The sequence below is a fragment of the Mycetomoellerius zeteki genome, unplaced genomic scaffold, assembly GCF_001594055.1.
Source record: "Mycetomoellerius zeteki isolate Tzet28-1 unplaced genomic scaffold, Tzet1.0 scaffold145, whole genome shotgun sequence".
Lineage (NCBI taxonomy): Eukaryota > Metazoa > Arthropoda > Insecta > Hymenoptera > Formicidae > Mycetomoellerius > Mycetomoellerius zeteki.
In genome coordinates, this window is record NW_017256393.1 from 215,224 (window position 1) to 227,633 (window position 12,410).

The following is a 12,410-nucleotide window of genomic DNA, read 5'->3' on the forward strand; positions in this document are numbered from 1 at the left end:
ATATTAAAAAGCTTCTTTATTTCTGTTTCACATAGACGGAAAATAATTACAGCGACCTTGCTTTCGAGAATATTATTACGTAGTTGTATCATAAAGTTCAAGTACGATATTTGTTTTTATATAAAGTATACGGCATGTCTACACCGTTGTGCACATTTGTCATGAGCAAATATTTAATTCGATAAAACGATTTAATTTACGTTACGCGCGATTAATTGACATTTATATAAACCATACAAGTTAGTCCATTCGATTCGATGAATGTTTTGAATTACTTATACAAAAATTAAACACAACCATCCACATTATGGAAATCTACTATGAGTTCGTATTTTGCAATTTAATGTTAACAAGAGGTTGAAACTTTCAAAGACATGGAGTGGACACGCAGCAGTTCCGACACAATCGATTATCTCTACGTCTTCTTCTTAATTTTTTTTGTAATCTTTGAGGGCGAATCTCTGCTTCTACTCGGTTTTTCGGTCTTCTTCGCGTATTTGTCAATCAAGGAATCAAAGAAACTTTCCGCCTGATTGGCGCGAGCTTTATTACGATTCTGTATCACCAGCGCGAGGTCGTTTGCGGCTGCGTTTTCCTCGTTCTCGATCTTCAACATCTTCTCCAGGCGTTCGGCTTCCGCCGCTTCCTTGGCCCACTGCAATCACAGAAGTCGATCAGGCCAATTAGTATGAAAAGTCGATGACTGTTTACTGTCCGACTAGAGAGCGGCTTAATCAGGGCGTTTAGTCTAAATTGATAATTCGATCCAGACTCGCCGCGGAAGGGAATAGATTTTTTAAAGCAGATAGCGACTACTCGTGAGACGCACAAGCGCGTTCCCTGTTAACAAGATTAATTACAGCCCACTCGTAACAAGAGCGAGGGACTCTACGCGCGCGTTACGTATTTCTATTTCCGAAACGCGCCACACGCTGTCCATCGAGAGTATTAGACGCACGCGACTTCGCATTCAGAGCGGCGTGAAGCGGGGTTCTCTTTTTTTTCTTCTAGGGAACGGCGCAGTTTAATTTCAAGGGGGTCATCGATTTTATCGATGGTCGGAGCGGCGGGATATGCGTCACTTATAAGCACGATTCTCGGATCGCTTAGCGGAGACGCAGTATGTACCGGCATACGCGGTCTATGGCATTGAGCATTACTCAAACAGTGATACTATGAATCCTAGGATGCGTTCGGGGAAACGCTATTCAAGCTATTTGTGTCATTCTATCTTGTTTATTAGACGTGAAACAAGGATAGAATGACACAAATAGCGTCTCCCCAAACGCACTTCTAGAACGTAGCATCGCGAATTCAGTTTACGACGTTCGTACTTTTCAAAATTTTCGCGGTTGGGTTCCCTTTTGGGCAGCACCAAGCTACCTCCGAGATACACAAGCGTCGATGACGCTTCACATCGCGCGTGACCTACTCCATAATTCACTGCTGAAGAAATTCCGTTATTTATAATTTCTGGCAAGTACGTCTAACTGGCTACCTAATGCTGGTGCATTGCACAACGCCTCTCAAGATTCTGAGTGTACCGAGTCGCGGATTCGTCAGCGGTTAAAAATGAAAGAGATCTTGTACGGGGAATCTACAATAGGAGTCATAGAAGATCGTAAGGTTTTAAGTCGTAGGAAATTGATTAATCATAGTTGATTATTCTTCTCATATTCGACTGTGATTGGTCAATTTTCTACGACTTGAGACCCCACGACCGTCTACGACTCCTATTGTAGACTCCGCATCACATTACTTTGTCAATAGTATTGTAACGAGCTGAGATCTTATTTGTCGAGCAGCACTGGCAAGGGAAGTTTCACAACTGTCCGAAACCGATTTGATTCTCCATGAAATATGTTGTTAAACACGAAAATCTAAGAGACACGTATTTTTTTATACGTGCCCTAACTCATGTTTAAGGGGTGAAACACTTATTTGGAAAAAAAAGAAAAAAAAACGGTATTTTTCTTTCGAGGCGAATATCGTCGGAAGTAAAAAAAAATAGAAAAAAAACTTTTTAAACAAAAGTTGTACGGTTTCAAGAGTACTTTAATGTTGTGAAGAAAAAAATTTTTTTAATTTACAACATTAAAGTACTCTTGAAACCGTACAACTTTTGTTGAAAAAAATTAAACATGAGTTAGGACACGTATAAAAAAATACGTGTCTCTTAAATTTTCGTCTTTAACAACATATTTCGTGGAGAATCAAATCGGTTCCGGACAGTTGTGAAACTTCCCTTGTGAGACATTGAAAGAAATATTTTGTATGATATGTGACTTACAAAAACTTTTTTACCTTTTAATTTAAAAGTTTGGTTGTTCTAATAAAAATTTGATTATTCTAACACATCTCATACACAATAAGTAAGTTATCTATCATACAAAACATTTCTCTCAGTGAGGACTCGATCATCCGTCTTCTATTAAAATAAGATGTGCAAATACGTTTTGGGTAAAAAATGTATATTTCTATTTTATGATCGTTTTTTGAATTAATTTCAAGCAACAATCGTTAATCTCAAGCAATAATTAATATCGAGTTGACAGAACTGTTACTCGTACATGCGGATGAGGATAGCACTGCTTTGTGCAAAAACAATATTTTGAGACAAAATTTCTCTCGGGCTGTGCCAAGTATCTATGAGGCCGTCAACACGTACAAGTATCTGTCCAAGTCGAAGGTGGGAACTATTTTCCGCGACCTTGCAGCATGGTCTATCCGAGGCCTATATTGATCGGAATATCGCGCCACTCCTTAGCCCAAGGAAATCGCATTAAATAATTGACAGCCATCGAAGCAGGGATGGCGCGAAGTTATACTTAATACGATCGTTATGTGTCATCGGTATGGAATCTCAGAGGAGAATTGACTGCGCGAGCTTCAAGTTCGCTCGGGATCACGGGGAAGCTCTTGAAAAACATGTACGCGGAAGCGCTACGCATCTGTTCAACGATGAAGATCATCTTATGGAGATAACGCCGCCCGTTTCTCGTTATAACGGGACGCTTTATTAGCACTTTATCAAGGCCACTCAATGATTTCTACGCGGAGAAGTCTGTTTTCTCTCTCATTCTCTCTCGTTCTGTCCTCCGTTTGGCGCGACCGACCGCGGCGGATTCTCGGCGAAGATGCACCTGTTGCACGAAGAATGACGGAAGCTGTCGTACGAACTTGACTCCTAACAGTGATGCCTTTGAACATATATTTAACGCGTTTGTGAGGGGCAACGCTGAATGAGTCGTTGCAAGGTCATTACATAACGCGTGACCGCGCGATTGGACGATGACACTTGATAATTATTTCATTATCACGCGACGACCGCGTCGCCACTTAATTGCAATTAAAATCATTTCCCGGGCATACATACACTCCGCTCAATTGGCTTTTCTACTTGGCAAGCGTTTCACGACGTTATAACGTATGTTATCACGCCACAAGCGATTCCGAGAATCGGAAAAAGCCACGTGAGATCAAAGATACGCTAAATCGGCTAAGTTTAGTATTATTAACTAATAAATTTCAACAACATCTTTCGATTTTCTCGGAGATATTCAATTAGTGTTTAACAAATTTGTGCCAATTGGAAAAGTTACAAAATCAAAACTCGCATTTCCTTCTACAGAATACGACGATAAAACGTAGAAAAAGGCTTTCGTATTTAAATGAATTGTCTGGGTAGCGATCATGTAACTTTTCTCCTAGGAAGGAAATGTGAAGTGAAAAATTTTATTTGTGATACTCTCTAAATTCTTTCTCTGGAAAGGAAAATTGAGATAGTCTTGAAAAAGAGTGGCTCAATTTTCAACCTTTAAGAGTGAGATTTTACTTTCTAGAGTGACGATTCACTCTAAAAGGCTCTTTAGAAGGCATGTATGTAAGTACATACAATACCTACATACATAATAAAATTTGTAAAATTTATTTTATGTACATATATAATATATAAAAATTCAAATTTTTACGTTTCTGCCTTAGAGAAAAAGTTGCATTGTAAAAGTTACCTAAGAAAAAAGTTACCTGGAATTGACAATAAAATAAATTAAATATGTCATAATTAATTTTCCCTCAATTTTTTGCATTTGCCAATATCTATACCTACGCATCAGGTTTAGCTGGTTTTGTCATTTCCAGAGAAAATGTTCAATTCCAAAGAAAGTTTCATCCGTCTTGATTACTCTCTTGCTAGTTATCTGCATCTGGTTAATAATCCTATGAAGCGTCTTTGGGGAAATACTATGAGGAAAAGTTACAACGTTAAATACATAAATGCGCGCTCAAAAGTCCAGGTCACAACACAATGAATGCGTTCCTTAAATAGGCGAGATGTAAATTCGATTTTCTTCTGCGTAGTCTAATTATAAATTATCTGTGATCTATCCCGCTCATCTGGACGATCAGGAAGGCGCGCTCTAAAATCTTCCCACGACAGCGTGCCCAAAAACAGTGACGACAACGAACGTCACTAGTGCAGCAGCTGATTGAATCTTCGATGCCGAATTCTCACATTCGGGAAGTGGCTTTTGCGTCGTATCTATAGGACGAACGCCTGTAAACGCTCCGTTATTATCCTGATAATTTTGAAACGGTGGATGTACGGTGACCGTCGGTTCATAATACGGAGCTTGGTACATCTCGTCCGTCGAAGGTGAGTGTATCAATTCCGGTGGCGAAGGTCTGACATAATGCATGTCAAATGCCGTCGTAGTTTGCGATCGATCGTATTCAATAGGCCGATCCGTGGCGATAAAAAAGTCGTCGTCGGTATCCGATGATGGTTCTTCGACTATCATTTTACGTGGATCGTGTCCATAATACGGTGTTTTCGTTGATGACGTCACTCTGTCGCTCCCTTCAGTAGGACGGCGAAATTGTTTATGATGTTCCGGTATCGGATGGACCGGATGTTCAACCGAGTCATCTATGGACCAAACCATGTCCGAAACATCGGACGTCATTTGAATGGATTCATGCGGCATACTTTCCAGACCATTGGATGTTGTAACACTTGTAACATATAGAGGATACGTTATAGTATTTCCAGCTTGCGATGATCTGCCGGATTCTCCGATCGCTTTGTCCTCTGAAGATCCTACAACAAATACTTGCGATCTCTCTGACGTGGGATACGATGGATAAGGCATCGTTTCATGCGGTGGAATGTATGACGGGTATATTAACATGTCTTCCGTTTGCGATGGCCTATCAGTTCCTACTATCCTGATATCCTCCGATAATGTTACGGGTGGTACTCGCGATCTTTCCGGCGTTGGATATGACCAATAGGGCGTCGTTTCATGTGTCGGCTGTGAATACATTAAGGTGTGTTCCGTTCGCGACGGTCCGTCAGTTTCTGGCATCTTGATATCTTCGGCGGGCGGTGCTCGCGGCGTTTCCGGCGTTGAATACGGGTAAGACATTACCTGATGCGACGATGACTCCGATGGTACATGCGAGGGTGTCTTGTCTTCGGATCTTATGTCCGGAAATCTCGGTTCCACTCGCGGCAAAGGCAATTCCTCCTGTTGTTTCGGCGTTGTTCGTACAGTCGTGGTTGGTGGTCTCCTATGGCGTGAACGGTATGTTTCCGAATGATTTGGATAAAACGTCTTGTCTCTCGTCTTATAAGATTCTTCTGATTCCTCTGAAGGTGGTCTACTGGGGTGCAACCTTTCGCGATACGCTGGCACGATTTCTTTGTCGATTTCTTCGTCTTCTTCCACGAGAATCGGTGGGACATGAACGTTGATTATGTCACTAGTGAGTCTTCTCCACTCGGGATCCTGTTCAAAAGCAACGCCCTGATTCTCAAGGAATTTGCTGACAGCATGCGGGCAGGCGAAGTCGGAATTCTCGCTGAGGAAAATGCGCTTCAGTTCCTTCAAGTATGACATCTCGTCGAGATTCAGGCATTGCAGTCGATTTCCCGAAATCCTTAAATCTACGAGACTGGGTAGATTCGTGTAGACGCCGTCTTCGATGTCACGTATATCATTGTAATTGAGATCGAGATACGTCAGCGAGTCCAGTCCTTCGAACCACGACGATCTGACGGTAGTTAAGCGGTTGTTATCTAAGCTGAGTTGCTGAAGATTGACGAGACGTCGAAAAGCGTCTGCATCGATATCGGTAATCTCGCAATGCGAGCAACTCAATACCCAAAGGTTCCCGCCAAATCTCGAGAACGTATCGACAGTTATTCTGTGAAGTGGCATCCTAAAGATCCGCAATTTCTCGGTTGTTTCAGGTATGGTGGTCAAATCAACGGGGTGGCCACCTTCGCAGACATATTCCAGCATATCCTCATTCTCCACCTTTCTGCACGATGCCGCGACATCGCCGACAAATGCAGTTAACAAGGCAAATAACACTAAAGTTATAGTATGATCCATTTTTTTGATTGACGTATAAAGAGATTACAGGCAAAATAATACAATTCGCTTCGATTAATGGTAACAATAATCGTCGTAGAAAAAACAGTCCTCTATTGTACTCATTTCGACAATCAGACAGAACGAAATGTGACAATCGTCACAAGAGGGATTGTTCGTACGAACTTTACGATTAACGACAAACGATCGAACTAATTGTAACGCGGACTGAAGCAGTTCTCACATTCGTAGGTTACTTATTTACTAGACCTTCCCCTCCTAGTAGTGCTTCTATTTCTCCTACTACCTTCCACCCGTCAAGCTGTACAGTCGATCGGTAAAAATAGAGAAGCTTGAAAATAGAGTTGCGGGGCGTTAAAAGACTGTTGAAGTGACATTTAGCATGAATGTGCTAACGTGATTTAAAATTCGCGCTAGAATTGCACGAGGTCGATCACGGTTGCAGATCGATACACAAGCAATATACAAAAGTGGCAAAAATCGCAACGGGTGACGAAATAATGTTTCGTAATAATGTTTACTAATTGAATTGTTTCAAAAATTTATTTTTCTTTTAATTTTTAGATCATTCTGAAATTAAGTGGAAATACAATAGAAATCAATTAATTATATCGGATATATAAGAAACTACTGAGAATGAAAATGTGGAAACATCGAAATAATATTAAGAAAGTAAACTATAAACATTTGATAATAGACACTAGAATTTGTGAAAATTATAATTTTCTTAACATATATATCAGAAACACTAGAACTCTTTGATGAGTTTTGACTCGTCAAAAAGTTTTAGTGTTTCTGATATGTTTGCAAAATTATGAAAATATATCTTTTAAAATGGAATAAGTATTAACTACACAGACATATAATATTTATTTATAAGGAAATTCTAGAAGTGCCTCCCTCCAATTTTGATGAATTTTGAATATGTTGTTTTCTAGACAAAACTAAGGGATGCATATTTAAAGATACATCTCTTTGAAAAAAAATTTTTTCTGTTGAAACGGATATTAAGAGAACTACAAGAGATAGAAAAAAATGTTCTGAATAAAAATTAAATAGATTGGAAAGTACTTTATAATAACTTTTTATTTCAAATATTTTTTTAATCTTACAGTTTCAACGATATGCACTTTTAAAGACAATAATTGATTTTTTTCAAAGGAGTGTCATACTTCCTAAAAAGGTAATTAACCTTTAAAAAAAATATGTTTTTAATTTATTATTGTCAGAAAATATTCATAGTTTATTAAAAATCAGAATAAGCCATTTCCATGAGTTTTCTTATTAGTCTTTTGTGTTTTATTGCAATGTTAAATTTTTTGTAGCCCTCAACATATTTTTCATGGTACAAATCAGAAACATTATATTTATAAATATCTTACCTTTCTTCTCCTACGCTGCTTCTTTTTTTTATTTTCATTAGTAAAAGTTGTATATTCTGGAACTTCACCTCTTTCTATTAGATCTTGAATTATGGCATGAAGTCTGGGTTCTTCATCACAGTTTGTAAATGGAACAGCTTCTAGAATATAATCCATATCTCCTTTACCTAGAAAAAGTATAAACAAATTGTTAATATATCACAATATTGATATGTATAATATAAAGAATGTCTCCTTCGTTCTATATTTAATCTCTGTCAATCTTAATCTTTTTAAGGATGGAAAGCCACTATAGTGATTCTGAAAGTCTCATATTTTGAGGTAAGAAATACAATGAATAATAAATTTTACTCAAGGAAAAGCTGTAACATTTTAAAAATAAACTCTTCCTCTCTCTAAAGATTGAACTAAATTTTTTTCTTTATAGAAACATATTAATTCTTATTTATGTTTAAAAAATTATTCTTTAAATTAAGAAAAAAAATTGATGTGTTTCTGAGATTATCTGTAATTACAAAAATCTTACTGTCTGTGTATGCTCTTTTGAGATCCTTGATTTCTGTCTCTGATCCCTTGTAATTTTTCTCATAATTATTGATATCTTCAACAGTAATTTCTTTAAATAAGGACCGCCAATAATCTGCCCAATTGCGCATTACGACCTCCTCGCTTTCTTCATCATACTGGCCGGATTCATCGTAAACCTTGCGTTTTTCGCTGTCACTGAGGATGGAATGTATCCTACCGAGAACCTTAAATTTCTCCGTCGCTTCCGCCTTAATATTCTCCTCGACCCTATCCGGATGTACAAGCAACGATAGCTTGTGGTAAGCCTTTTTAACTGATGACATAACGAATGTTATTATTAAGAAAACATTCCAAGAATTGAAATTCGCGGAGAGGTTAGAACGCTTTTATGTCACCTTGCTTGTCGTCTGCAGTCTTCGATATTTTTAACACGTCGTAAAAGTTACGAGCGCCGAAGTACTGTTCGCACAGATCTAATAAACTCGCCATATCGCTGAATCTTCGAATAAACACTGAAAATTTTAATTCGCAATTTCAAAATACTAACGATCGTGACAACGACCGACAACGACGCGATCAGCTGTTCGCCCGCCGCAATTTAGCGGGTTCATATATACAAACAATACGAACTTTCAAATCGACTAAAGTCACTAGATCTATAAAGTACCGCAAATTCGCATCCATTTTGTCGCAAAACGCGGCCATTTCGAATTTATGGATTTGTATTACGTGCTTTATTTGGGAAAATAAAGCCGTCAAGTATGTAAATCAATGTTTTTTAGTTGTAATTAGTTTATTTATAAACAAAAAAATATGTACGAATGCTTAATTTATGTGTTCTTTAGTTTAATACGGGTTTATTTGTTGCAGAAGTTTAGTGCATGAAAGTGCACGAAGGGACATGTAAGTACAGTTTAAAAGATGAACCACCCAACCATTGGCTACGTTTACATCGTGCATTTAGGCCGCGGCCTATACGATAGACGTCCTTGTTTATCCTGTAGGTTAAACAAAGACATCTATCGTATAGGTCGCGGACTAAACGCACGGTGTAAACGTAGCCAATATCTTGGAATCGTGTACTATGTGCACTTCGGTCATTTTGTCGCAACATTTATGAAATCAATTGCGCTACTTTAGAAATCTAGTGACTTTAAAATCGGCCCGTTGAAGCGACATCTACGTTACGGCGTGTCGACGGAACTACCGTCGGTAACAATACCCTCACCGTTACCGACTGTGTCACCGCCAGCTGCGCCCTCTGTCGTTTCCGCTGTCTTCGATCGCACGACTCTTTCGCGTACAGTTTTTCTTTTCCGGTTTATCAAAATGGTAAGATGGTGTGACAGCGTCCGGTTCGATTGAAAAATCGGGCGATTTTATGCCGCTACTTATTAATCGCGATAAATAAACACGACTACAGGATATTAAATTGTTTAGATTCAATTAATGACGAGTATTTCTTTTCGCAGGGGATCGATATTAATCATAAGCATGATCGGAAGGTGCGACGAATAGAGCCCAAGTCGCAAGATGTATATTTACGACTTCTCGTCAAGGTAAATGCCTTGCCTTTCGTATTATTTACCTGTGAAGCAAAGTATATACTTCAAACTTTTACTCAGAAACACTTGATTCCATTTTATTGGAATTTTGTATGAAATAATGCACGATTGTCTGTCATGATGGTTTCTTATTGAGGTTAGTTTTCAAGTGTGATTACATGTGAAAGAAGCTTCGTATCATCGTATATCTTTCTTCAATTCATATTCAGTTGAATTGAAAAAGATTTACAACGAATTCGATCATTTTCATTGCACGAGATTAGTGCATAACTAAAGTTGCTATATGTAAAATTAACAAAACGGTGTAAAAGCATTAAATATTTTAAGCGATTATATACTCAATAATGATATCATGTTATTTAGTAGAATAAATGTATTATTTCAAATTTGTCAAATTTGGTTATATTGTGCTTCTATATTTAGATACTTTAAAACATTGTAATGTATTAATTCAATACAGTACAAATGATTGAAGTCATTAATGATTGTATATTGGCGATTTATCAATCAGTTTTTATGATTGCGAGCTGCACTCTGTGTCAGATCTTTTATAGACCTGATTCAATTTGAAAGTTCGCTAGAGAAATATTTGTCAACTATCCTATCTCGCTTATTTGAAACATAAAATAGCGATTATTATAGTTGATACATATATTAGACAAATTTTGTAATTATAATTTTCAAACCTTTTTATTGTGAAGGCTCTTTTTGGGAACAGAATTTTGTAGAAATTTAATGACATACTTATTTTATACATATTTTATGTAATTAATTTGTATAAGTTTTTAATAAATTTTGTATTTCTGTAAAGTTTCTAAAGGAAGTCACAGCTTTGAAAATTGTAAGAGACTTTCTACAATAAACGATTACTAATCAATCAGAAGTCAGAAGCTAGAAATTGACCAATCACAATCGAATGTAAAAAGAATCACCTGTGATTGATTTCAATTTCTAGCTTCTGACTTCTGATTTTACTAATGGCTTATTGTAGGAAGTCTCTAAAATTTATTAGAATTCCTGATAATTAACAGATGCTTTGTTGCAGCTGTATCGGTTCTTGGCGAGACGAACAAATTCAAAGTTCAATAAAATTATATTGAAACGATTGTTCATGAGTAAAATTCATCGACCACCAATTTCACTGGCGAGAATTGTGAGATTTATGAAGAAACCTGGCAGGGAGAATTGTGTTGCCGTCATCGTCGGTACAGTCACTGACGATGCTAGGATTTTTGAAGTCCCCAAGTTGACGGTAAATGACTACAAGCATACTGATATCTAAGATCAATATTCATAGTCTGTTTTTAATTTAAGATTGTCTGCAATAATATTAGTCGGCTGATATTTTATGTTTTATATAATAAACATAGTATCTGAACATAAAAATGGAACGTGAGTTACAGTTGTAAGTCAACACAATGTTTTAGTATAATTATAGATATGCCAATACAGTATACATAATTACGCCAAAACATGTGTTGACTACGACTCACGTTCCACGATTTAATTAAGGCAATCTTTGTGCCTAAGACTTTAATTGGTTGCAGAAATTCTCAAATCTCTATCCTAGCCAACAACTTTCTACCCTAAATCAACAGCTTGAAAAATTTGTTGTACTTTAAATGTAATACTACAATACTAGCCTGATAAGGTTCTATAATTGGTTTATGACATCTTAAAACTGTATTTAAAATGATCTTAAATATAAGAGCAGAGTATGAATACCGGTCTAAGGCCTTGTGATTGGTTTGTAACTTAAGATAATCTTAAGTATAAGAATCGATTAAGAATACTGGTCATAGAACAGTATTAGTATTTTAAAGCTGATATTATATTTGTCGTACGATAAATTTTTCAACCGTGTTAATTGGCTGTAGGACAGAGAGAGCCGAAAACCTCCTTTGTCCTGCAGCCAATCAAAGGGCTTGAAAAGTACAACAACAAAAAAACAGATGAATATAATATTAGTCTAAGATATTACTTAAGGTTGTCTTGAAATAAGAAATGACTATGAATACTGAAATAGTTAGATTTGTATTATATGGCAATTGATTTTTGCAGGTATGCGCTTTACGCGTGACTGAGAAGGCTCGGGCACGCATCTTGAAAAATGGAGGCGAGATCATCACGTTCGATCAGCTGGCATTACGAGCCCCAACTGGAAAACGCACAGTCTTGATGCAGGGACCGCGTAACGCTCGCGAGAGCGTTAAACACTTCGGTCTGGCACCTGGCGTACCACATTCTCATACGAAACCTTACGTGAGGTCTAAGGGTCGAAAGTTCGAACGGGCGAGAGGCCGTAGACGCAGCTGCGGTTATAAGAAATAAAATTGATGTAACACGCACTTCGACGGATGTTCTATCAGTCGTAATCTTTTCTTTCACGCGGTCAAGTGGCTGAAAAATAAACATTTGCTTCATAACAACTTTCCATTCTCTTTTCTTATGCTGTATCCAGACTTTCTGTTCTAATCAGATACTTCCACATCGTGGATTTCATTACACGTTATATCATTGAATTAATTTATAAATTA

The 12,410-nt window shown here is 37.5% G+C and overlaps 3 protein-coding genes across 4 annotated transcripts; 1 reads left to right on the forward strand and 2 right to left on the reverse strand.

Annotated features, from left to right (window-relative positions):
* Positions 1–576: 576 nt before the first annotated feature.
* On the reverse strand, positions 577–6,621 carry LOC108732047 (uncharacterized). Of its 2 annotated transcripts, none has more exons than XM_018462658.1 (2): positions 4,109–6,621; positions 577–655 (listed from the first exon to the last, which is right to left on the reverse strand). In XM_018462658.1, the coding sequence occupies exon 1, from the start codon at positions 6,396–6,398 to the stop codon at positions 4,419–4,421; it is 1,980 nt and encodes a 659-aa protein (XP_018318160.1). In that variant the 5' UTR covers positions 6,399–6,621; the 3' UTR covers positions 577–655; positions 4,109–4,418. The 2 variants fall into 2 exon arrangements, with proteins under 2 accessions (XP_018318160.1, XP_018318161.1); XM_018462659.1 differs by having other exon boundaries at positions 580–655; positions 4,105–6,621.
* Positions 6,622–7,564: 943 nt separating this feature from the next.
* Positions 7,565–8,797, reverse strand: LOC108731912 (J domain-containing protein CG6693). The gene is made up of 4 exons (XM_018462468.1): positions 8,704–8,797; positions 8,307–8,621; positions 7,781–7,947; positions 7,565–7,573 (listed from the first exon to the last, which is right to left on the reverse strand). The coding sequence occupies exons 1-4, from the start codon at positions 8,795–8,797 to the stop codon at positions 7,565–7,567; spliced, it is 585 nt and encodes a 194-aa protein (XP_018317970.1).
* An 802-nt stretch (positions 8,798–9,599) lies between these two features.
* RpL18 (ribosomal protein L18) lies at positions 9,600–12,302 on the forward strand. Its single transcript, XM_018462660.1, has 4 exons — positions 9,600–9,640; positions 9,781–9,867; positions 10,919–11,125; positions 11,935–12,302. Exons 1-4 carry the CDS (start codon positions 9,638–9,640, stop codon positions 12,202–12,204), a joined length of 567 nt encoding a protein of 188 aa, XP_018318162.1. The 5' UTR covers positions 9,600–9,637; the 3' UTR covers positions 12,205–12,302.
* The last annotated feature ends 108 nt before the right edge of the window (positions 12,303–12,410 follow it).

What these genes read in the sequence shown, in the direction of transcription:
- LOC108732047 (XM_018462658.1), bottom strand. Translation starts at nt 6,398, where the DNA reads ATGGATCATACTATAACTTTAGTGTTATTTGCCTTGTTAACTGCATTT.
- LOC108731912 (XM_018462468.1), bottom strand. Translation starts at nt 8,797, where the DNA reads ATGGCGAGTTTATTAGATCTGTGCGAACAGTACTTCGGCGCTCGTAAC. An exon ending in GACTGCAGACGACAAGCAAG is followed by an intron (nt 8,622 to 8,703) that starts GTGACATAAAAG and finishes TTATGTCATCAG; the next exon opens with TTAAAAAGGCTTACCACAAG. An exon ending in CAAAAGAGCATACACAGACA is followed by an intron (nt 7,948 to 8,306) that starts GTAAGATTTTTG and finishes TACTTTTTCTAG; the next exon opens with GTAAAGGAGATATGGATTAT.
- RpL18 (XM_018462660.1), top strand. An exon ending in ATTTACGACTTCTCGTCAAG is followed by an intron (nt 9,868 to 10,918) that starts GTAAATGCCTTG and finishes GCTTTGTTGCAG; the next exon opens with CTGTATCGGTTCTTGGCGAG. An exon ending in TTGAAGTCCCCAAGTTGACG is followed by an intron (nt 11,126 to 11,934) that starts GTAAATGACTAC and finishes TGATTTTTGCAG; the next exon opens with GTATGCGCTTTACGCGTGAC.